General features: G+C 36.4%; 1 protein-coding gene across 4 annotated transcripts in view; it reads right to left on the bottom strand.

Moving 5' to 3' along the window:
* ZYG11B (zyg-11 family member B, cell cycle regulator) overlaps positions 1 to 26,958 on the bottom strand; it is a 117,703-nt gene that overhangs the window by 10,287 nt on the left and 80,458 nt on the right. For 3 of the 4 annotated variants that reach the window (XR_005026316.2, XM_036892876.2, XM_036892878.2), the window contains exons 7-14: positions 24,420 to 24,519; positions 24,120 to 24,170; positions 22,980 to 23,069; positions 19,899 to 20,060; positions 19,734 to 19,781; positions 15,723 to 15,920; positions 15,537 to 15,589; positions 14,339 to 14,436 (exon numbers count right to left, since the gene is read on the bottom strand). Coding sequence is in view for 3 of the 4 variants with exons in the window: in XM_036892876.2 (XP_036748771.1) it covers positions 14,339 to 14,436; positions 15,537 to 15,589; positions 15,723 to 15,920; positions 19,734 to 19,781; positions 19,899 to 20,060; positions 22,980 to 23,069; positions 24,120 to 24,170; positions 24,420 to 24,519 (800 nt within the window). In the remaining variant the exon portion in view is untranslated. The remainder of the gene's footprint in view (positions 1 to 14,338; positions 14,437 to 15,536; positions 15,590 to 15,722; positions 15,921 to 19,733; positions 19,782 to 19,898; positions 20,061 to 22,979; positions 23,070 to 24,119; positions 24,171 to 24,419; positions 24,520 to 26,958) is intronic. The other variant, XM_036892877.2, reaches the window with a different exon arrangement.

Genomic DNA, 26,958 nt, shown 5'->3' with positions numbered 1-26,958 from the left:
TAAATGCTTAGAGTTCTATAAAAGAAATGAAGCAGAAGATATTATACCAATTTTCACAGCCAACTGTCATTTCTTCAGATCAAGGAACATATTTTACAATGTACAATGTTGATGGATTTTTCAGACACACTGTCCCAAAATATGGCATCTTGGCATATTGAATATTTTAAGCTGAAGTAGTTTGAGAAAACAGCAGATGCAGGAAAGTCACTCTGGACCTTTCCCTTCTTCTTTGAAACAGCTTGTAAAACTCCTATATAAAAGGTACCTTCCTTATATCAGGAAGAAGGAAGATATTCTTACCAGAGACAGGGAATATGGGGCTGAGAAATCCGTATAAACTGTTGAAAGGAAAAAGCCAGGCCCAACATGGAGTACTTCTGCTAGGCCAAGTCACCCAACTGGGGCTCAATACCTAACCTAATTGCTGTTTCAACCTCCCTCAGAAATGTAGTCAATCAGGAATTTTCCAGTAAGCATTAATTAAGATATTACATGGGTCCTCTCTATCCCCAACAATTAAGATGTTACACGGGTCCTCTCTATCCCCAAAAGGAATCCACCCAACAAGACCCTTCTGTTCCCAGATGAAGGTGACCTCACCCAAACAATCCTCTGTGACTTCCTTGTCCTGCCTGTAAAAATCTCCCTTTCTGTTGCATCCCTCTAATTTGCTGGATGTGAGGTTGCCCAATTTATGAAGTGCTTAATAAAGCTAATTAGACCTTCAAATTTACTTGGATGAATTTTGTTTTTTAACAAAACAAACCTTGTTAAACTAACCCTTATCTTCCTAGTCACTTCCTTCACCATTTATTACCCCTAACCCAAATGCCTTTATCTTGTCAGTTCCTCACATATTTATTGTTTCTCTATCTAAAAGGTACAAAGAAGTGCTCTGGTCACTTCTTCAGGTCTTCATTCTCTTGAAGGTTCCCATGTACATGTAAAAATTCAATAAAATCTGGACCCATATGCTCATTTGAGGTAGCCACCTGGGTCCACAAAATGGATGGATATGGGAAGGCTGCAGCAGTGCAGACAGGCTGAATCCAGACATAATTCTTTTTGTACTCTATGAGGCACAAGTTGCCAGAAAGTCAAGGAAAACTTTGTCCTCCCTTACAATCCCAACAATGGACAGAGTGGTATTCTCAAAGTCAAATGCCTTTATCTTGTCAGTTCCTCACATATTTATTGTTTCTCTATCTAAAAGGTACAAAGAAGTGCTCTGGTCACTTCTTCAGGTCTTCATTCTCTTGAAGGTTCCCATGTACATGTAAAAATTCAATAAAATCTGGACCCATATGCTCATTTGAGGTAGCCACCTGGGTCCACAAAATGGATGGATATGGGAAGGCTGCAGCAGTGCAGACAGGCTGAATCCAGACATAATTCTTTTTGTACTCTATGAGGCACAAGTTGCCAGAAAGTCAAGGAAAACTTTGTCCTCCCTTACAATCCCAACAATGGACAGAGTGGTATTCTCAGAGTTAAGTTTGATAGAGAACTGGAATGGGCAATTAAAACACTGGTTGTCTAAATTGTTGATTGGAGTAGAGGGGAGATATGGGCCTGAATGGCTGGCTTACATGCCTTCACAAGTGTATGCTCACACTCAGTGTGAGTGAGGCTAAAGGAATGTCCCCACTAGATATACCATTCTTCTGGTGGATCCAGGGAAGAGGGAGTGGGAAAGGATGCTTGTATGACTTGATAATTCTTGTCAAGAGAGGGTACTGGTATAATGACTATCCTTTTTTTCCTTATTATTCTCCATATTACTTCAACTTAAAAAAAATTCCCCTACCTAATAAAGCAGTCACAAGACCATAGCTGCTACTACAGATGCTGGAAGCAGGGATGATTCCTAAACAAAAAAGTGTAATTATGATTTTAAATATTTTTGTCATAATTCCCAAGGGCCTAATGGGGATGGGTTGTGCTAATTGGGATTAACAGTGAATGCAACTATGTTGCCTGGTGGTAAAAATAGCCCACTAGTTCTAAACCTATGTAAACTTACTCTATCTGAATGAGAGTGACTGAGGAGGAGAAACTCGTTAGACTAGTATTGCTGCCTAAAATCTAGACCAGCACAGTGGCTTCCAAACATGGAAAGTTTGGGTATAAATGAAGAGGAGGAGAAACAGTAGCTAAACATACAGAAATGAATAAATAGGTCATGTAATGAAGAAATCCAATATATCATTAACATTAAAAGAGGCTTAGAGCAAGAGATATCTCTTAGCTCAGTTATACCAGATGCCTGATCTAAATATATGGCTTCACCTTTAGACCATTCTGCTTTTGGAACCTTACAAATCTAATGAAAGCCTGCAAAGCTGACTGGCCTTGCCCAGGGAGACATTTTCATATGATATGATGCTGGACTGGATCAATTTTTAATGACTGAATGGGACTCTAGTAGTGTGCGAGTTATCCGTTACCTGTGGCAATCCTTTTGTTATAAGGGACCTGTGGTCAAAGACCAGGGTGCATGCAGCCTGTGGTAGAATAATATCTGGCTCCTGACACAGAGTTCCTCAAACCCTTGGAATTTCCAGAGTGACAGGACTGTCTTTTGTCATTCATGAGAAGCCCTATTTGAGCATATGCTAATGAGTGACACAGTGGGGCACCTAGACAGCTTCAGGGTGGGGCTGGTCACCAGAAGACCAAGTGATTAGAGGATGGAGCTTTCCGCCCCGCCCTTAGACCTCTATCAGGGCTCAGTGGGGAGGGCAAGATTAAGCTCTATAAACTCCTGAACAAGATTTGATGAGGTTCCATGCTGGTGAATGCATCCACATGCTTGCAGGGTGGTGTACCCCAGTTCCATGAGGACAGAAGCTCCCGTGCTCAGGACACTTCTGGACCTGCCCTACATACCTCTTAACATGGCTATGTATCCATATCCTTCGTAATATCCTTATTTTTTATAGATCCTTTATATAAACTGCTAAATGCAAGTAGATGTTTTTCTGAGTTCAGTGAGCTGTTCTAGCAAATTAACTGAACAAGAGGAGGGGGGTGTGGGAACCTCCAATTTATAGCCAATCAGTCAGAAGCACAGATAACAACCTAGATTTGGGATTGGTGTCTGAAGTGGGGGAGCAGCACATTTTGGACTGAGCCCTTAACCTGTGGGATCTGACACTATTCCAGGTGGACAGTGTCAGAATTGAATTAAATTTGTAAGACACCCAGTGCTGCTGAGGATTGGGGAATTACCTGGTGAGATGTGAGAAAAACACATACTGAAAAAACTTGATTACTGTAACTTTATGGTGTGTCTGGAAGTTAGATAGTATGTAAATCCTCCAATTTTGTTCTTCATTTTTCTAAGTTGTTTCAATATTCGAAGTCTCTGTATTTTTGTATGAATTTTAGAATCAGCCTGCCAATTTCTTTTTAAAAAATGGCAGGATTTTGACAGGGACTTCATCAATCTACAATAAATTTGGGGAGAATTTGCCATTTTACCAATATTGCCTTCCAACTCATCAATGCTCTAGATTTGTCTATTTAGTTCGGCCTTTTTTAACATCTCTCAGCCATTCTTTGTTATTTTTAGTGTACAAGTCTTGGGTATCTTTGTCAGATATACCCCCCAGGTATTTCATAGTTTTGGACAGAATTGTAAATATCTTTTTTCCACATATATTGGCTGTTGCCAAAATACAGAAATGCAACTGATTTGTGTATATTGATCTTGGAACCTAACTAAACTCACTTATTAGATCTAGTGGCCCTTATTCAGATATCATGGGATTTCTCTACACAGATAATCATGGTATCTGTGAAAGAAAACAGTTTTACTTCATTCTTTCCAATCTAGATGCCTTTTATTTCTTTACTGATCATACGGACAGAACCTCCATTACAATGTTAGACTGGATATCCTGACTTAGGGGGGAAATATTCACATTTAATTTTTCACTGTTAATTTTTGTTAGCTCTAGGCTTTTCTTATCAAGACTTTATGATGGGTTTTGTCAAATGCTTTTTCTGCATCTACAGAAATGATCATATTGCTTTTCTTTCCTGGTCTGCTAATAGGATGAAACACATTCATTTTCAAATGTTAAACCAACCTTGCATTCCTGGAATAACATCCCTGATCTTTTTCATAAACTGTTGGGTTCTATTTTGTTTAAAAATTGTTAAGAATCTTCTCTACATACATACAGATATTGTTCAGTAATTTTCTTAAAATGTCTTTGGTATTGATATCAAGGTAATTTTGGTGTTCTCTTTTTCCCCAGCTTTCTTTCTCTCTAAATTTGAGTTTGGATAATTTATACTGCTATATATTCAATTTCACTGACCTTTTTCTTTGTGTTATTCATTCCTAAGCTCATCCAGATACTTTTTCATGTCAAATATTTAAAGTTTAAGTTCCAGTACTTCTATTTTACTTATTATACATTTACATAATATTTGTGTTTTCTTTAAAATCCTGGCTCATATTTATTAAAAAAATGTCTTTAAGTTCTTTTCTGCTAATTCCATTATCACCATTATTTATGGGTCTATTTCAATTGTCTGATTTTTCTGGTTACGGATCACATTTTCCTGCTTCTTCCCTCATTTAGCAGTATTTATCAGATACTAAACATGATGTTGAGTGTGTAGATTTTGTTGTATTTTTTTTTAAAAGAAGTGCTTAGTTTTTCTCTGGCAGACAGTTTATTTGCAGAGCAGCTTGACCATTTCAAGACTTGTTTTTAAGGTTTGTTAGCATTGCCCTAGAGAAGCTTTTATTTTAGGGCTTGTTTAATCTCTTCCAGCATCTGCATTGAAGGCCCTGAATATTAAGTTATTTCCACTGTTTGGAGCTCAAATATTTCCTAACCCTGTATGAGCTCCAAGTGTTGTTCAATTAGCAGCTCCTTTGTATTTTTATTTCTCAGGCCTCAAGGAGTCTCAAGAAATCCTTATGAAAATTTCTGGAGTTCTTTCTAAATTGCCATGTCTGCATTACTCTGCTTCATAAATTCTAGGCACTCCAGTCTCACCAAACTCTGATTTATGTCCACCCAATTCAATGAAATTGATGCACTGTATTGGTTCCCCTACCCTATGCCAGGGTCTAGTAAATGCTTCCAGGAAGAAAGCCAGGGAGACTGTAGAGCTCATCTCATTTGTTTCTCTCCTTTCAAGGATTAGAATGTTTGCTGCCTTTTGTCTAAGGCCTAGAATGAATGGTTTAAAATCCCTACCTCGCCAAATTTTCTATTGTTTATGGTTGAAGGGCTAGGCTGGTATGTTATTATTGTCATGGCCCACAGTATAAGATTCTGCTTGTATAATTTTCTATCGTATCTTTTTCACTTATAATAACATGCAAATATTGTACTGCTTGGATATTTCAACAGTATTTAACATTTCTCTATTGCTGGATCTCTAGGTTACTTACTTAATATTATAAATAATGGTGCAATGAGCATCTCTATAACAATGAGTGTTTGAGTATAATTTTATAATCAAAAGGTAGACTTTTATTGACAACCTAGATGTTCATTATTAGGGAAGCGGCTATATAATTACTGATCAGTTCATTTAATATTTATATAGCCATATGTTAAGGTTGAATTGTGTCCCCCCTAAAAGATAGGTTTAAATCCTAAACGCCAGTATTTCAGAATATGACCTAATTTGGAAATAGGACTGATGCTGATGTAATTAGGTAAGAGCAGGTCATCAGGCTGGGCCTACATCTAATATGACTGGTGTTCTGATGAAAGGGGGAGCTTTGGAAACAGAAACAGACACACACAGAAGATGATGACGTGAAGATACACAGGGAGGAGACAGCCATCTGACCCGAGTGATGAATCTATTGGCCAAGAAATGCCAAGGATTGGCAGCAAACACCAAAAACTAGAAGAGGCAGGGAGGGATTCTCCCCTAGAGCCATCAGAGGAAGTATGGCCCTACTGACACCTTGATTTTAGACTTATAACTTTCAGAACTGAGAAATAAAGCATTCCTGTTGTTCTAATCCATCCATTTGTGGGACTTCACTACATGGTAGCCCTAGGGAACTAATATACAATACAATAAAGATAATGTAATTATTACAAATCAATTTGTCAAAAACTTTCTAAAATATGGAGAACTGCTCATTATAATATGTGAAAATAGATACTATTATTATTTCCATTTAACAAAGGTGGAAACTGAAGCTCCAGGTTCAATAACTTGCTCAAGATGGCACACAGTAAGTGGTGGAACTTGATTTGAATCCAGGTAGATTCCCATGTGCTCTTAACCACTATGTTATTTATTTCTTAATTACCAGAAGTTGTAAGCAGCAGGCTTAAAGATGGTGGTGTGAGAAGTGAGACAGAAACCTCCTCCCAAAACCACATATAATACAAAAATACAGAGATACAATTAATCCTGACAGAGCGACCAGAAAGAAGACATTTGGGGAAAAGAGAAGACCTCACAGAAAGGGGTAAACTAGCAAAGCTGTGATACGGAGGGACCCAAGCCCTCCTCTAACCCTAGCTCACTGGTGGGAGAAAGAGAAACACAGGGAGGAGGAGGGAGAAGCCCAGGACTGCTAAACACCCAACCCTGGAGATCTGCTCCAGGAGCACAAACCCACATTACTTGGTGCCCTGGAGATTAGTGGGGTTAGAAAGGAAAGACATGGAATACTCAGACAGACTGAAATTCCAGCCGCTTCTAGAGAACAAGTACCCACAACAAGCAGCTCCAGGACAAAAAAAAGGCGGGTACTCTTCCTTTGTTCACCATGTAAGAACTTGTTCGTTATGCTTCAGAAGATTGGAGACTGTTGAGAATTAGGCTTGGGGTTGATTAATGATTGTGCATTGAGTCCCCTATACAGAATTTTATTGTTGTTTACAACCATTTGATCAATAAATATGAGAGATGCCCTCTCAAAAAAAAAAAAAGAAAGGCGGGCACTTTGAAAGACTTACCAACAGAGAGAGGGCTGCTAAAGGGGCAAGGATTACCCAGAACTGGCTGCTCAGGAGAAAGGACAGGTGGACAAAATCATCCCAGCACACTCAGCCCAGCAGGTTGGGAACTTTCAGGAGCTTCAGTTGCTCCATCCCCCTGGCTGGTGACGTGCACTGAGGCTTCCCTACCATGATATGCAGCCTGCTGCTCCTTCCTCCTGGCCAGCACCAGTTCGCAAACCTGCAGCTCCTGCCATTGCGCCAGGCCAGACAGAGGCCAGCACTGTCTACAGCACCTACAGGGGCATAATGCAGAAGCTGCTTCCTGTGCACTCAGCCCACTGGCCCTGGCAGTGGAGGCAGGCACTGCAGCCGGGAAGCAGGAAAGAGCTTTTTCCTCCCGGCAGGCACTGGCCTGTGAACCCTACCACTGCTCTAGGTGCTGGGAAAATCCAGAGAGTAAAGCTTCTGGGCACTAGAGGGTACCACCTACACAAAGTTATTATTCCATTGGAATTATTACAAATATGAAATGGCAAAAGAACCTCATACAAACCAAAATCCTCCAGACACCAGAAAAAGGGAAAAGTGAAATTGAAATGACCAATCTTCCTGATAAAGATTTCTAAAGAAAAAAAAAAGCATGCTCATGGAGGTACAGAAAAATACTCAAGACCTCAGGGAGGACTTCAAGACAGAGAAAGAAATTTAGAAAACTAAAGTATCTGAAATCAAACAAACAATGGAGAGATGTAAAAGCAGATTAGGGGGGTAGAGGAGATGGTAAATGAAATAGAAATTAGAAAAGAATACAAAGAAGCTGAGGAACAACATAAAAAAGGATCTCTAGGAATTAAACAATAATAAAACAACTCTGCGACCAATCCAAACAGAACAATATTTGCATTATAGAGGTACTAGAAGAAAAAGAGAAAGAAAAAGGGATAGAAAGTCTCTCTGAGGAAATAATCACTGAAAACTTCCCCAATCTGGGGAAGGAAATAGTCTCTCAGGCCATGGAAGTGCACACATCTCCCAATATAAGAGACCCAAGGAAGACAACACCAAGACATATAATAAACAAAATGGCAAAGATCAAATACAAGGAGAGAGTATTGAAAGCAGCCAGAGAGGGAAAAAAGATCACTTATACAGGAAAGCCCATCAGGCTATCAGCAGACTTCTCAGCAGAAACATTACAGGCCACAAGGGAGTGGCATGATATGTTTAATGCAATGAAACAGAAGGGATGCCAACCGAGAACACTCTCTCTAGAAAGATTATCATTTAAATTTGAAGCAGGAATTAAACAATCTCCACATAAGCAAAAGTTGAGGGAATTACCTCCCACAAACCATACCTAGAGTGTATTTTGTTCGAAGGACTGCTATAGATGGAAGTATTCCTAAGGCTAAATAGCTGTCACCAGAGAAAATAAAACCACAGTAAAGAAAGTAGACCAATTAGTTACTAAGCAAATACAAATTAAATCAACTACCCACAAAGTCATTTAAGAAATACACAAAGACTACAGAATATGACACCTAATATATAAAGAGTGGTGGAGGAAGAAGAAGGGAGGAAAAACAAAAAAGAACCTTTCGATTGTGTTTGAAATTGCATAGTAACTTAAGTTAGACTGTTAAATAGTTCAAGCTACCCTTGAACCTTTGGTAACCACAAATCTAAAGCCTGCCATGGTAACAAGTACATATCTATCAATAATCACCATAAATGTAAATGGTCTTAATGCACCAATCAAAAGACACAGAGTCACTGAATGGATAAAAAACATGACCCTCTATATGCTGCCTACAGGAGACTCACTAAAAACACAAAGATATATATAGACTAAAAGTGAAGGGATGGAAAAAGATATTTCATGCAACTAATAGTGAGAAAAAAGTAGGAGTTGTAGTACTTATATCAGACAAAATAGACTTCAAAACTAAGTAACAAGAGACAAAGAAGAACATTACATAATGCTAAAGGGGTCAATCCAAAAAGAAGATATAACCATTATAAATATCTATGTACCAAACACAGGATCACCTACATATGTGAAACAAATACTAACAGAATAGTAAGGAAAATAGAATACAATGCATTCATTTTAGAAGACTTCAACACTCCACTCACTGAAAAGGACAGATCAACCAGACAGAAAATAAATGAGGACACAGAGGCACTGAACAACACATTAGGACAGATGGACTTAACAGACATGCACAGAACACTCCATCCAAAAGCAACAGGCTACACATCCTTCTCAAGTGCACATTGAACATTTTCAAAAATAGATCATATACTAGACCACAAAAAGAGCCATGGTAAATTCAAAAAGATTGAAATTGTACAAACCAACTTCTCAAAACACAAAGGTATGAAACTAGAAATAAACTACACAAAGAAAATGTAGAAGCCCACAAACATATGGAGGCTTAATAACATACTCCTAAATAATCAATGGATCAATGACCAAATAAAAACAGAGATCAAACAATATATGGAGACAAATGACAACAATTATTCAACAATGCAAAATCTGTGGGACACAGCGAAGGCTGTGCTAAGAGGGAAGTATATTGCAATACAGGCCTACTTCAGGGAAGAAGAACAATCCCAAATGAACAGTCTAAACTCACAATTAACGAAACTAGAAAAAGAAGAACAAATATGGCCCAAAGTCAGTAGAAGTAGGGATATAATAAAGATTAGAGCACAAATAAATAAAGCCGAGAAGAATAAAGCAATAGAAATAATCAATGAAAGCGGGAGCTGGTTCTTTGAGAAAATAAAACTGATAAACCACTGGGAAGACTTATCAAGAAAAAAAGAGTAACAAAAACAGAATCAGAAATGACAAAGGAAAAATCACTAAGGACACCACAGAAATACAAGGAATTATGAGAGAAAACTATAAAAAATTATATGCTAACAAACTGGAAAACATAGAAGAAATGGACAACTTTCTAGGAAAATACACCTTCTAGGGAAGACCCAGAAAGAAACAGAAAATCTGAATAGACCAATTACCAGCAAAGAAATTGAACTGGTAATCAAAAAACTACCTAAGAACAAAACCTCTGCGACAGATAGCATCACCACTGAATTTTACCAAACATTTAGTGAAGATATATTACCCATCCTCCTTAAAGTTTTCCAAAAAATAGAAGAGGAGGCAATACTCTCAAACTTATTCTATGAGGCCAGCATCACCCTAATACCAAAACCAGGCAAAGGCACCATAAAAAAAGAAAATTACAGACCAATATCCCTGATGAACATACATTCAAAAACACTCAACAAAATATTAGCAAACCGATTTCAAAAATACATCAAAAAGATCATCCATCATGATCAGGTGGGATTCATCCCAGGGATGCAAGGATGGTACAACATTCGAAAATTCATCAACATCATCCACTACATCAACAAAAAGAAGGACAATAACCACATGATCTTCTCCATAGATGCTGAAAAAACATTTGACAAAATTCAACATCCATTCATGATAAAAACTCTCAACAAAATGGGTATAGAGGGCAAGTACCTCAACATAATAAAGACCATATATGACAAACCCACAGCCAACATCATACTTAACAGCGAGAAGCTGAAAGCTTTTCCTTTAAGACTGGGAACAAGACAAGGATGCCCACTCTCCCCACTTTTATTCAACATAGTTCTGGAGGTCCTAGCCACAGCCATCAGACAACACAAAGAAATAAAGCACATCCAGATTGGCAAGGAAGAAGTTAAACTGACCCTGTTTGCAGGTGACATGTTGTATGTAAAAAACCCTAAAGACTCCATTGCAAAACTACTAGATCTAATATCTGAATTCAGCAAAGTTGCAGGATACAAAATTAATACACAGAAATCTGTTGCATTCCTATACACTAATGATGAACTAACAGAAAGAGAAATCAGGAAAACAATTCCATTCACAATTGCATCAAAAAGAAAAAAATACCTAGGAATAAACCTAACCAAGGAAGTGAAAGACCTATACCCTGAAAACTATGGGACACTCTTAAAAGAAATTAAAGAGGACACTAATAAATGGAAATTCATCCCATGATCTTGGCTAGGAAGAATTAATATTGTGAAAATGGCCATCCTGCCTAAATCAATCCACAGATTCAATGCAATCCCTATCAAAATACCAACAGCATTCTTCAATGAACTAGAGCAAATAGTTCTAAAATTCATATGGAACCAAAAAAGACCCCGAATAGCCAAAGCAATACTGAGAAAGAAGAATAAAGCAGGGGTAATTATGCTCCCTGACTTCAAGCTCTACTACAAAACCACAGTAATCAAGACAATTTGGTACCGACACAAGAACAGATCCATAGACCAGTGGAACAGACTTGAGAGTCCAGACATAAACCAAAGCATATATGGTCAATTAATATACGATAAAGGAACCATGGACATACAATGGGGAAATGACAGCCTCTTCAACAGCTCGTGTTGGCAAAACTGGACAGCTACAATGTAAGAGAATGAAACTGGTTTATTGTCTAAACCCGTACACAAAAGTAAATTCAAAATGGATCAAAGACCTGAATGTAAGTCATGTAACCATAAAACTCTTAGAAAAAAATATAGGCAAAAATCTCTTGGACATAAACATGAGCAACTTCTTCATGAACATATCTCCCAAAGAAAGGGAAACAAAAGCAAAAATGAACAAATGGGACTATATCAAACTAAAAAGCTTCTGTATAACAAAGGATACCATCAGTAGAACAAAAAGACATCCCACAGTATGGGAGAATATATTCATAAATGACAGATCCAATAAAGGGTTGACATCCAAAATATATAAAGAGCTCATGCACCTCAACAAACAAAAAGCAAATAATCCAATTAAAAAATGGGCACAGGATCTGAACAGACACTTCTTCAAAGAAGAAATTCAGATGACCAACAGGCACATGAAAAGATGCTCCACACCGCTAATCATCACAGAAATGCAAATTACAACCACAATGAGATATCACCTCACACCAGTTAGGATGGCCAACATCCAAAAGACAAACAACAACAAATGTTGGCAAGGATGTGGAGAAAGGGGAACCCTCCTACACTGCTGGTGGGAATGTAAACTGGTTCCACCATTGTGGAAAGCAGTATGGAGGTTCCTAAAAAAATTCAAAATAGAAATACCATTTGACCCAGGAATTCCACTCTTAAGAATTTACCCTAAGAATGCACAGCCCAGTTTGAAAAAGACAGATGCACTCCAGTGTTTGTCGCAGCACTATTTACAATAGCCAAGAAGTGGAAGCAACCTAAGTGTCCATCAGCAGATGAATGGATAAAGAAGATGTGGTACATATACACAATGGAATATTATTCAGCCATAAGAAGAAAACAAATCCTACCATTTGCAGCATGGATGGAGCTAAGAGGGTATTATGCTCAGTGAAACAAGCCAGGTGGAGAAAGACACGTACCAAATGATTTCACTCATTTGTGAAGTATAACAACAAAGCAAAACTGAAGGAACAAAACAGCAGCAAATTCAGACTCCAAGAAGGGACTAGCAGTTACCAAAGGGGAGGAGTTGGGGAGAGCGGGTGGGGAGGAAGGGAGAAGGGGATTGAGGGGCATTATGATTGGCACACTTAGTGTATGTGTGGGGGTCCATAGGGAAGACAGTGTAGCACAGAGAAGATGAGTAGTGACTGTATAGCATCTCACTACGCTGATGGACAGTGACGGTGGTGGGTATGGGTGGGACTCGATGATATGTGTGAATACAGTAACCATAATATTGCTTATACTGATTGGTATATAATCAATATACATAATTGATTGTATATCAATGATACCTTAATAAAAAAGATTTTTAAGTTGTAAGCAGTATTAAAACTTTTTAATCCAAACTGAGAAGTAAATTCCACTTAAAAATAAACAAAATAAGCCAGGGAAGCAAAATAGTAATAACCTAAACTACCTAAGTTGGAGATAAAATATTCTAACATTCCTCAAATTATAGTGCATTATAGAATAAATTCTTCAGGGTGGTCATTCAATAGAGTAAACTTGAAAGAATAATGATACATAAAAGTAGTCACAAAAAATGAACATTTATGTGAAAATACACTATTATTTATCATTATGTTTTATTTTCTGCTATGTAACTGTGAAAAGTCCATTCTTTGAGTAATGAGGAAAGAACCTTAGAGATTAGAGGCTGGGTATAAGATGAGATAGACAATTAACAAACTAGGGAATTGTCAGAATCCGTGGGTACAGAAAAAGGTGAAAATGTTTTAGAGCAGAGGCAGTCTAGTGTTGCCAATAAGGGAGTCTTAGGTTTATGAACAACTGTGCTTGTGGGGAATTTATTAGGAGGGGAGAGAAAGGGTGCTAGGTAGTTTAGTTGGGTACAAAAGCAGTTTGCTGTCACATCCCATTCTCTAAACCCTTCTCCTTTGTCCATCTGACACAGAAGAGCTTTTACTAAGTTGCGTTTTTATGGTATGCACTAAGTTTTCAACAAAGAATGCAACAAGAAAAAATCTAATAAAATACCACTGCTAATTGCTATAAAACTGTTATTAAAAACCCTCACATTTCCTACGTAAGGCCATTTATAACATCACCACTATTAAAGTCCTTTAAAAGAAATTTAATTTGTAGTTAATTGCTCAGAAAAGCTTTACTTCCTCTGAGAATATGAAATGTTTTTCCCCTTACATTAAAAAGAACCATATAGCTGATTATTTGCAGCTTAGCCACTTAAAGTATTGGAATCACTACATACAACCTACATATCTACATTCTACTATTTTTCTCCATCGTTTAATTTTTTTTCCCAATTATTGTTCCTTGGTCCTGATTTTTAATTAAAAACATTTTTAATTTATACTTTACTATGAAAGTATTTCTATATTTCTTGTAAAATGTTTCAAATCACTTATGGAATGAGTTTGTATTAATAAATAAGTGACAAAGAGTTGTATTACAAACTTCAGAAAAGAATGATATGGAACCTGCTTTAAATGCTTTGCTTCTCTGCAAACCATGGGTGCTGAGAGCACTGCCTTAACCAATGGAATTTTGTGTGGATAAGGAGTGGGCACTGGAATATACCATAAACACTGGATCTCCTTTAGATTTTTCTCAACAAACAGACTCACTATCAGCTCTTAATCTTTATACTCCATAAGGTCAGAACATTTTAAGTCTCTTTCTCTATTGTCATTCAGTTGTTAGAATTGTCAAACTCATTCAGTTGTTAGTACTTTCAAAAGATTCTCTTACATTTTATTTTTTAAAGTCTGTATCCTTAAAAATCACTTCAATACAAAATGGCTTTCCTGTGTAAGGAGAATTTCATTTGGAAAAAAAAATACAGTTCTCTTTTTGGTACATACGATTCTTGCTGCAGACATGTTGCATGGCCCAAACTGCCCACAGCTGGACTCCTGGTGTTGTGAAACAGCCAAGTAGTGGGAAAAATGGATTGAAGGACCTAAAAGTTCAAAACAAAAGGATGAACTTTGTATCTTTTACCTACTGTCATTTCTAAACTAATGATTCTTGAGGTTTTAATTCTAGAAATTTCATCTTATCATTTTTAAACTAATATAAATGAGCTAGAGAACATCTTTTCTTTGTCTCAGCCAAGGATCAGATTCAGACAGAAGTCTTGGTACAGAAGATAGAAGGTGATCAGAAAAGGCACTAAAAAAGCAAAATATTTTTCTCAAAACTATTTTTTTTGGCCTTGAAGATATCTATTTGAAGAATAGCAGACCTTGGTTTGGAAACTTAGAAAAGGAGTAGTTACTTGATAATTAATTTGGTGGAACACCATGAAGAAGGTCTAGAATTAGCCTTTCTATTTCTATTGCTCTTCTGTGCAAAAATGGCTAGAACATAAGTTGGAGGAAAAAAAATGTTGGCAGAGTCAGCGTTTATGAAGTAGATAACAAAACTAAAGTGTAACAATAATATTTATGCAGCAATTTGGAATACTTCAGGTAATTAGTAACTTAGCTATCAAGTCACCAAAATATCATAAAAGTTAGGCATCCATATGCATTTTAATAAATTAAACTGTTTCCCCAAACTAATCTGGTGCTACTTCGAATTCTTTCAGTGGATCATCTTGTTTTAGACCTCCTTGCATTAATTCAGTTTACTCCTCTTAAAATCTTCTGCTCCTATTCAATTATCTCTCAAAAATCAGCTCACAATTCACTTCCTCTGGAAGCTTTTTACCATTTCCTAGTTCAGATTTAAGTACTCTGGTCTTTAATTTCACAGCATTCTATACACATAACTAGCTTAATAGTTAATTATATCTGATTCACAGTCTCCCTTCCTAGGCTGTGTAGTACCATGTCTCTCACTCATCTCTGAATTTCAAGAACATTGTCTTCAATAAATGTGGAATGAAGAAAGGACTGATGAAGGATAGGTAGGAGAAAAAAGTAAAAATATTCTGCATCTTTTAAAACCAGTAGATAGATAATGCTTCAGGGAAAAACCATATATATAGTAGGAACGATCTTTAGGCAAGCAAAATGACTAGGTTACTGGCTTAATATTAATTATCCTGCTAATTACCTGTATGCTACCATCTCACACTCTGGAGTTGGCCATTTCAAAATAGCTGAATGCTGCAAGACACAAGACACACAAGAAAGGATGATAATACTTACTCATTATAGCATTATTGCATTATGAGGCTTTGGTACTTTAATCATTATGAATATTGTTTGTATGCTTTCAGAAAACATCAAATGACCCTACCAAATCATCCAGAAGAGAATTCCTCTGGCTACGGCTCAATGTCCAAGCTTGTTCACCTCTAGATATTAAATGCGCGATAATTCCAGCTGCAAAATAGCTGACTTCCACTTCAACACTATGTAGGAGGCTACTGATGTGGTCTATAAAATCTTTCCACATTAATTCAGAATGTAATTCTTGTACTTCAGCTATATTGTTCTGGGAAAAAAGAAGATACAAAAATTAAAGGAATATGTACAGTAAATAGTTAAATGACTCTTTGTATTCCAAGAAAGAACAGAGATTGTAATGATTCAAACATGTATCTGCATATGGACAAAAGGTGACGACAGTGCAATTATGGGTGGTTTTTTTCTTTCCTCTCCAAACAATAAAATAATAAAGAAACAGCAGTGAGTTCCTTTTCAGGCAAAATGGCAAATTAGATAACCTAAAAATTCCCCACTATAAAATATCTAGAAGTGCTGGGTGAAAAAGCTAACAACCTTTAAATACATAACTTTACATGCTGGGATAAAAAGCAAAAACACAGAACCCAACTGGAGTGGTAACAGGCTATCACTGATCGGCATGGGCAAGAGAACTAGGTTTTAATAGCCATACAAGGAGGGAAGGTAAGGGCTGGAAACCAACTAAGACTTCACATACAGGCCAAGGACTTCCAAAGCATTATACCTCAATAAAAAAGTAGACTGACATAGATATATGAAGAAGATGACACTTATTGTAATCTGGGCTCTGGCCCCAAAGGAAAAGTCTTCCCTTGTAATTTATAACCAGGGGCCTGCCCTCAGGCAAGATTGTATAGTTTGAATTTACAAATAGACGCGCTTTTTTTTGTCTTCATCTTACTTAGGCTGTCCACATTATTCAGAACTGCTAATTCCTTCATCCTTTCGATACTTGTGATATAATGAGTCATAAGAAATACATATTTGGTCACTCACATGACCAAATATATTTCTCAGGTATATTTGGTCTTCATCCACAGTTCCTGGAAACACCGCAGTCTTAAAGGTGAAATGGGTGTTTTGTCATGTTAATGAAAGACTTTCCGACCCACCCCCACCCCCAACCTAGGGCAGAGGCTGGAGGTTGGTTCAGCCAATTGCCAATAATACCATGACTGTGCAATGAAGCTCTCACAAAACCCCCTAAGAAGACCTTACCTCTCCGCTTGCTTGGATCCTGTTTCTCAGTCGGGGAGAGCTTTTACGCTTGGGGAACCAGAACAGTCCTTACATGCCACGGAGCCAGGCCCGATGCTCCACAAGGATAGAAGCTCCTTTATTTGGGACCTTACCCTATGTATCTCTTCATCTGGCTGTTAACCTGTACCCTTTAGAGTATCCTTTATTAAACATAAACATAAACATAAATATTTTCCTGAGTTGTGTGAGCCACTCTAGCAAATTAATCGGACCTAAGGAGGTCGCTGGAACTTCCAAGCTGTAGCCGGTAGGTCAGAAGCACAGGTAACACCCTGGGGCTTGCAAACAGCATCTGGAGAGGGGTGAAGGGCAGTCTTGTAGGAAGGAGCTCTTAACCTGGGGATTCTGGTGCTTTCTCCAGGCAGATAGCATTAGAATTGAGCTGAGTTCTTCAACATCCTGCTGGTATTTGAGAATTGCTTGGTGTTATTGTGTGGGACGACCCCCTCCCATATACTTACACACACTGGAATCAGGTCTGGGAAGCCAAATGGAGTTATACTACTATTACTGCTGTGTATAATATTGCTATTGTTATATATGTATGTAGGAAAAGGCAACATAGCAATACCCTTACCTCTATCTGCTTTTTAGGTATCAAAATTTCCTGGGCTTCCTCCTATCTCTCTTATTGTTGCTTCTCAGCTTGGAGTTTTTCTAGACCACACAGATGGTATAAATCTGAACCACTCTCATGCACAAGGGCGGGCCTCTGGTTATAAATTAGAAGGGAATTCTTTTCTTTTTGGACCAGAGCCCAGATTACAATAGGCTTCTTCTTCATGTATCTATCAGTCTACTCTTTTATTGAGGTATAATGTTTTGAAAGTTTCTTGCCTTATATGCAGTCTTAGTTCTGGTTTCTAGCCCTTACCTTCTGCTCTTGCATGGTTATTAAAACCCAGTTCTCTTACCCATGCAGATCAGTAATAGCCTGTTACCACTCTAGTTTGGATCTCCGCTTTTTATGCTAGCAAGTAAAGTTACATATTTAAAGGTTGTTAGCTGTCTTTCACCCAACATTTCTGGATATTTTATAGTGGAAAATTTTTAGGTTATCTAGAGAAGAAAATGAAAAGGTCTAAGATGAAAAATGCACTAGATAGGATTAACAGCAGATTAGATATTATAGAAGAAATGATTACTGAATTAGAAGGCATAGCAAGGTAAACTATTCAAACTGAAACATACATAGAAAAGGATCTAAGACAATTCAGAGAGCACCAATGAGCTGTGGGACAATTTCATGCATCTTAATATATGAGAAATTGGAGTCTGAAGTTTCCAATGAGTTAGGGGCAGGGGGAGTTGTGTAAAAAAATATTTTTGAGAAATAATGGCTGAAAACTTTTCAAACCTGACAAAAACTATAAACCTATTGATCCAAGAAGCTCAATGAATCACAACAGAAAACATGAAGTAAATTACATCAAAATGCATCATAATCAAATTATTCAAAATCACTGCTAATCTTAAGTATTATAAGTAGCCAGAGGAAAAAAATCATGTACACACAGACGAATAAAGATAACGACATCAGATTTTTCACCAGAAAAACGTAAGTCAGAAAAAGCTAATCGACATCTTTAAAGTACTATCAACCTTGAATTCTATACCTGGCAAAAAACATCTTTCAGAAATGAAGGTTAAATGATGATGTTTGCAGCCATATAAAAGCTGAAGAATTCATCAGCAGCAGACATACACTACAAGAAATGCTAAAGGGTATCTTTTAGGCAGAAGGAAAATTATACCAGATGGTAGTCTGGATCTATACAAAGGAAAAAAGAGCATCAAAAACAGTAACTAATTTGTGTAAACATATAAATTTTTTAATTACTTAAATCACCTTAAAAGACAATTGACATTTTAAGCAAAAATAACATTTGTGTGGCTTATAACATATGTAAAAGTAAAAGGCAATAATAGCATATAGCAAAAGAGAAGCAGAAATGAAAGTCAACTATAAGGCTATTACACTATATATGAAATTGTATAAAATCACCTAAAGGTAGACTGTGATTGAAGATGTATACTCTAAACTCAAAGCAATCATTAACTTAACAAAGTGAAAAATAATAGCTAATAAATCAAAAAAGGAAATAAAGTGGAATCATAAAGAGCTCAAACCAAAAGGCAGAAAAAAGAAAAAGCAAAGAACAGATGGGACAAACAGAAAACAAATACCAAGTTAATGAACTCAAACTGAACCACACCAATAACCACATAAAATGTAAATGATCTAAATAGCCCAAATAAAAAGCAGAGTATCTCAGACTGAATAAAAAAGCAGTATGCAAAGCATAGGCTGTTCACAAGAAACACACTTTAAATACAAAGACAAATACAGGTTAAAAGTAAACAGATCCTCATGTAATTGTAGATTAATGATAAAAAAAAAAAAAAGTAAACAGATAGAAAAAGATAAACTATGTGAACATTAGTGAAGAGAAAGCCAGAATGGCTATGTTAGTATGAAACAAAATATTTTAAAGTAAAAAATATTACCAGGGATAAAGAAGGTCATTTCAGAAAGACAAAGAGGTCAATTAATTAAGAGGGCATAACAATTCTGTTTATGAACCTAATAACAGAACTTCAAAGTATAGGAAGCAAAAATTGATAGAACTATAAGGAGAAATAGATAAATCCACAATTACAGTTGGAGATTTTGAAACCTGGTCAATAGTTGCTAGAACATGCAGGCAGAAAATCAGACCTGAACAAGATCAACTAACTAGACCTGACTGACATGAATTAATTACAGCTTGGAATCTAGCAGGAAATGTTTATATCTTACCAAAAGTCCTAGGACTTTCTGTTGAATGGATGACTCAGTTGGGAAAGACTGAAAAGAAAAAGAAAGAAAAACCTGTAACTACCTAAAGAACTAAATCTAATAAATGAATGCTTAAATCAATCCATCAATCAATGTCAAAATTGTATGCTAAATTCCCATTCTAACCTCTAGAACCCTCATGAAGAGTTCTAACCCTTGGTTTTCAATAAAGTGTCTGCAAGTGGTTGGAGATTCATCTGTGAGGTTCCAAAGTGCACTCAAAGTAAACTTCAAAGTAGTGTCCACTGAATTTTGATTGGTTTTCTGCTTCACTATTTGAAGAAGTTGCTGAAAGAAGGAAAATGTAATTAATTTCTTATTACTGAATTGTTATTACAATTAGTGGTAATAAGTACAAGTCCATGAGGATTAGTTTGAAGGTTTAATACATTTCCTATAAAGATTTTTGTTAAGTATAATAGCCTCTTGGATCAGACTTTTCCTTCGACAAGAAAAAAGTACAGGATCTTAGTACTATAGAATCTTAGTGTTACAGTAAACAGGATCAGTATAGTATTATAATATATAGGATAAGAAATACTGCATTATTTTGGTCATAAGTATAATCTAATCACCTGTAAATAAAATGAAAAGCAAAATGATTAAAGCTTACTATCAACTACCTTACCCAATCAGTCATTAAATATACTTATTTCAGATCTTAGGATTGAAGAAGTGGAGGGGGGGAGAGGGAATAAAACTAACATTTACTAAGCATGAGCAAATTATATCCTATATTGGAATATTGTCATCCCCATTTTTCAGGAGAGGAAATTGGAGTCTGAAAAATATTAAGTAATCTGATCATAGTCAACTTACCAAGAAAAAATAAGAATTGGAAGAACAAATTCTAATTCCAAGTTCTCCTTAAGAAAATAAGAAAGGGCAAACTACATAACAGTAAGAAAATTAAAGTTTATATTGGATTTAAATAAGATAATCGCTTTGAAATTCCATTTGTAAATTCTTTCTATCATGGCTTTAACCTAAGAAATTTAAGTTTTAAAGGCAAATGTCATAAGACCTATATAAAGCATCTATAATTCCATTTTTAGATTATAGTTTTGGGGGTAAAAAGGGAGCTCTGTTCAAACAGATACAAGAAAACATTAATAAACACCATTACTTAAAGTTACTGCAATTTAGGGAAAAAAACTTTGAGAAACACAAAGGTGCAATTGTGTAACTTAATAGCATAGTAACTAAAAGTATGGCACTAGAATCAGGCTACCTGAGTTTAAATATAATCTCTGTATCTGACTAACTGTATAAACTTGTTTGCCAAATTAATTGTTTCCTCATCTGTAAAATGCAGGTGATAATTAAGTGTTTTAAAAAAAAGCTAGCCATCATTATCATTACTACTATTAATTCCTGCTTAAACTAAGCCTTAATTTTCCAGCAAAGTCCTTGACTGGACTATTTCCTTAAAACCATTAAAAAAAAAAATTGAAGTATTATTGATATACAATCTTACATTGGTTTCTAGTATACAACACAGTGGTTCAACAGTTACCCATATTATTAAATCCTCACCCCCACTAGTGTGGTTACTATCTGTCAACATAGGAAGATGTTACAGAATCACTGGCTATATTCTCCATGCTGTACTATCGTCTCCGTGGCCAACTTATATTATGATGGAGAATTTTTGTGACCTTTTATCCCCCTTCCCCCAGCCTCTACCCCATAGTAACCACCAATCACTTCTCAGTATCTACTGAGTCTACTACTGTTTTGTTCATTTTGTTTTTATATTCCACAAGTAAGTGAAATCATATGGTATTTGGCTTATTTCACTTAATATCCTCCAGCTCCATGCACGTTGTTGCAAATGGTAGGATTTGTTTTCTTCCTATGGCTGAATAATATTCCATTGTGTATATGTACCCCATCTTCTTTATCCATTTGTCTACTGATGGACATTTAGGTTGCTTCCATAACTTGGCTATTGTAAATAATGCAGCAATAAACATAGGGGTACATGTATTTTTCAATCAGGGATTTTGTTTTATTCTGGTAAATTCCTAGAAGTAGAATTTCTGGATCACATGGTATTTCTATTTAGTTTTTTGAAGAACCTCCATAATGCTTTCCACAGTGACTACACCAATTTACATTCCTACCAACAGTATAGGAGGGTTCCCTTTTCTCCACACCTTTGCCAACACCTGTTATTCCTTGTCTTTTGGATAGTGGCCATTCACTGGTTTCAGGTGATACCTCACTGTGGTTTTGATTTGCATTTTCCTGATGATTAGTGATGTGCAGAATCTTTTCATGTGCCTGTTGGCCATCTGCATTTTTTCTTTAGAGAAATGTCTGTTTAGGTACTCCACTCGTTTTTAAATCGATTTGTTTTGTTGTTGTTGAGGTGTATGAGTTCTTTATATATTTTGGATGTTAACCCCTTATTGGATAAATTGTTTATGAATATATTCTCCCATGCTGTAGGTTGCCCTTTTGTTCTGCTGATGGTGTCCTTTGCTATACAGAAGCTTTTTAGTTTGATGTAGTCCCACCTACTCATTTTTTATTTTGTTTCCTTGCCCCTTAAAGTCTTTGAATATACCTTTAGCCAAGACTGCTGAAACACAAATATAGCAATTATTAGCCATATTTAAAATTAAAATGTCATCCCTGAAAATGGTAAAAATAAATAAAATCAGCATCCTGTTCTCATCTAACATATATTGCATTTTGTGCTAGGCATTTAGAATATAGTCCTTCAATTTTATTTTCCTTTTCAGGTAATCTTCATAGTAACTGTGTAAAGCTTTTTTTTTTTTTTTTAACAGTCCACTGGTCTTTTATTTATTTTTTTACACCTTTCAAGCCATGAATTCATAGGGAGTGAGTTCCAGCAGCAGAGGATCCTTTTCATTTGTCCTCACAAAGTGTGCCTCTCTGGGTGGAGCAGGCTGGTGCTTCAATTGAACCAAAGTACCTTTCTCTTTGGCTTCCTTCTTTTTCTGATAATTTTCCTTCACACACCTCAGAAAGCTAATTTGGCTCTTAGAGCGCTTAATATACTCAATATGTACATTAATTCTCTTTGCAAGAATCTTGCCCTTTACTTGTTTGTTCACAACAATGCCAACAGCCTGCTGGGTAACATCATAGACTCTTTCAGTTTTGCCATGGCCACATTTGTGGGTAACATTCCTTTTTGAACAGTGCCCATTCCCTTGATGTCTACTATATCACCTTTCTTGTAGATTCCATGTTACAAGGTCTAGAAAACATATAGCAGGTGCCTCTCCTCTTTCCCTCTGTGTTGGTCATCTTGGCAATTTCCTGGAAGATGGCAGTTCCAGTCAAAAGGCTGCATGAAGTATTTTTTATCATTCCTAAGAAAATTTATGTGACTTGCCCCAAATCACAGAGCCAGTAAGATAGAACTGGGAATAAACCTAGGTATGTCAACTCCAGAATTCCTACATTTTCCATTATACCACCACAGACTTTTTACATTACTTTTTTCATTCATATCTGTTATTATGCTTATTAGACTGCACTATAGGCATGTCTACATGGTTATTTTCTCGACTATACTGTTAATTTCTTATGGGCAGAAATTATAGATATAATTCAGTGTGAATCCCTAACTGATTCACACTGTTAATGTGTGAACAGGTGCTTGATGAGTATTGTGATAGGTGCTTAATGAGTTTTCTATACATACATATCAAGTGAATGACTTTCTCATTACATATGTAGTTTGTAAGTCAGAGAAAAAGACGAACTCTCATTGTAAGTCATAGAAAAAGACTGACTTTTCCATCTACTATTCCTGTCAAACACCTCATTCCAGGATTTTAATAGTAAGGTCCTAAGTGGACTTTTGGCTTCCAGTGCTAAGACATAGTATTTATTCTCTTTAAAAATTTTTAACTTCACTGTTCACTATATTATTTCCTCCACTGAGTGTAAGCAAGCAAAATTATGTATCAGCTATTTAAATTATCTTCTTCCCCAAAGCATCTAGGATAATCTGATACCTATAACAGAGTCTCTACATTTTCTTCATAAATAACAAAATCACTGAATTTTAGAACTACATAGAATCTTATTTAGGTCCCAATGGTTCAAGTAATTTGTCTAAATTCACAAGATGAGTGTTTGTAAGTTAGATCTTAGGTCATCTGACTCCTAGTTCAGGGCTCTTTCTGTCTTTGTTAAGGAATAAAGCTGCTTCTTTACTTTTGAAAATAAGTGAATAAACACACTTAAAAGTAACAAAAATAATTTTTTAAATATAAAATGTCAGAAGATACATAACACTGCCTGAAAACAATGAAAATAAAAACTGTCTAATGGTCTTCATAGAGGAGATAACAGACTTACCCTAACAATGAAGAGCTCAGCACCAAGCTGTGCAGTTTGTTCTGTAGAAAGCTGCAAACAAGCAGAAGACAAAGTAAATGTCCAAGACCTCACTAGTGAGTTTAATATCACTCACTGTAGCAGACCCCAAAGCTCAGAGTAACATCTCTGATCAACCTGGAATTCTGCAATAATGAGGAATTCTGAATAAGCAGGCTGGCAGAGAAGCTTACTAACTTTCCTGGCATACAGATTTTTGGAATAATAATAACTCCAGTGGGAAATGGCTGCCTATAGAAAATTATTCAACAATACAGGTACCTTGGCAGCGAGGATGGAAATGATAGCAACCGCCATCCTTTGCATGTTTTGATCCTCATGGTTGCAGAGCCACTGCATGACAAGTTTGGCTGCTTCAAACCTAAAAACACACAAAGGGTTTCATAAATTAATACTGGAGGTCTAGGCACAGTTTCAGAATTCTATCAACTGAAAACTGATGCTATGGTTTAGGCAGGTGAGAAGGAAAGGGAAAATTCCTCTTAATTGACAGTGAATAATAATTACACTTAGTATTTTGGAAATGGTACCTCATTATTAATTCTGACAGCATTTTGTAAAGAAACAAATGTTATTCATCTTCTAGAATTATTAAATTTCATTCTATATTTCTATTCTGTAGCGATTTCTGTTATACTACAGTAATAATTTAAGTATTTTCTGGGTTCCTCACAGTACCCAACACAATGGAAATGTTCATTCATTCATTCACAAACATTAACTGAGCCCCTGTTCTGTGCCAGATTCTGTTCTTGGTGCTGGACATAGAGTAGTGAACAAAACAGAAAAATATCTCTATTGTCACAGAGCTTATATTCTAGTGGAGAAGACAGATAATAATTCAGATATGTAAATAAAACAGAAGGTATGGTTAGATACTGACATATGCCATAGAGAAAAAAATAAAGCATGGACAGAGAGGATATGAAATGTTGAAATTTTATATAAAGTAACTAGGGGAGGCCTCACTGAAACTTTTGAGGATGTAAAAGAGCTAGCTAGCCATGTGGGTATCTAGGGGAAAAGTATTCTAGGCAGAGGGAATAGGAAATCAATGTTCTTGAAGTGGGAGTATGCCTGGAGGTTTTGAGAAACAGCATGGAGGCCAGTGAAGCCAGAGAAGAGGAAACAAGGGAAAGAATAGCACTAAGAGATGAGGTCAAAGGTAACAGGGGAGCCAGATCATACAGTCTTGGTAAATAATTAGCTTTTACTCTGAATGAGATGGAAAGCCATGGAAGGACTCTAATCAGAGAGATAACAAGAACTGACTTCTGTTTTTAATAGGATTATCCTATTAGCTGTATTTAGAATAAACATCAAGAGGGCATGGCAGAAATAAGAAGAGCAATTCAGAAGTTATTATAATAATTCAGGAGAGAAATCACTTTTAGTCTCATCTAAATGGTAGAAATAGAAAGGAAGAGAAATAGTTGAATTCTGGATATAATGTGAAGAAAGAGCTGGATTTGTCAAAGGACTGAATGTGGGGTGTGAGATAAGGAGAGAAATCAAGGCTAACACCAAAGAATATATCTCATTATTTTACCCATAAGATTTTATCTTTCAAGATTCAGCTCAAATATCACTTCCTTAGAGCTTTCCTTAACAAGTTTATCATTGCCTTCTCACTGCTCCTTAGCACTTCGAACTCTCAGAGAGCTCTGATTATCTGTGGACTTACCTCAATCCCCCACTGGCCAGTGAGCTCCTTGAGAGAGCAACCATATCCTATTTAGCCCTTTATGCCAGGAACCCTAATACAGTGCTTTACATATACCAACAGTGTTTAGTACCTGTTGGCTGAATGATTATATTGATGTAGGTTTCTCCTCACAACTTCTCTCAAATTTACTATTTCTTCCTATCTATTCTGGAATCCAGGCTATCTCTGACCAAGCCAGTCACTGCACTCTTTTACAATAGATTTCTAAGGGGCCTGTCTGCCTCCATTGCTTTCCCTTCAATTTATGCCTAACATATTGGTATATAAATCTGTCAGAGGAATTAGGTATGATGTCACTCTTGTAACTCACAATACTTTAGAAGTCTTATCAATGGGCCCATACTTTCAAATCTTTTTTTCCTGCCTACGCTATACTCACTGCAAAGTGGACTGCTTATTAGTCCCCAGACATGCCCACAATTACAAGGTAAAATAGCCTGGTAAATTAAGAGCACAGAGTCTGCTGTTCTTTGAATTTTGGGATTTGAATTCTAGTTTTACGTAATGTTAATGATAATAATAAAATAAATTATTTTATCATGTGAGGCAATGCAGTTAAGTCATTAAGAACATCATAATTTCTGCAGTAAGACTAAATTCAAGTATTACCTACACCACTTACTAACTTTGGGACCCCAGGCAAGTTCCTTAATCTCTCTGAATTTCAATTTTCTCATCTGTAAAATAATAACATTGATTCTATAGAATTTTTGTGAGAATTAAATGATACCACATACAAAGCTTAAGATTTAGTACAGAACTTGGCTTGGTATAGAAGCTTTTGATAAAGGTTAATTTTTACTAGTAGTATTATTGCCTTTCTCTGTGCCTTTATTTGTGCAGTTCTCACAGCACAAAACAATCAGCTTAACCAGATCTCATCTTTGAAGCAAAATCCCATGGGTGTAAAAAATAGAGGTTCTGGAGTCAGACTAGATTTAAATCTAAATTCTGCTACTTACAATCTTATCACCTTGATAAAGTTACTAAATCTCTCTCTGCCTGTTTCCTCATCTACAAAAGGAAATTACAGGAATAATAATTTCATAAGACTGTTGTAAGGCCTTGAATAAG

The sequence above is a fragment of the Manis pentadactyla genome, chromosome 4 (genome assembly GCF_030020395.1).
Source record: "Manis pentadactyla isolate mManPen7 chromosome 4, mManPen7.hap1, whole genome shotgun sequence".
Lineage (NCBI taxonomy): Eukaryota > Metazoa > Chordata > Mammalia > Pholidota > Manidae > Manis > Manis pentadactyla.
Note: the sequence above shows the minus strand (reverse complement) of the source record. Positions and strands in the feature narration are given on the sequence as shown.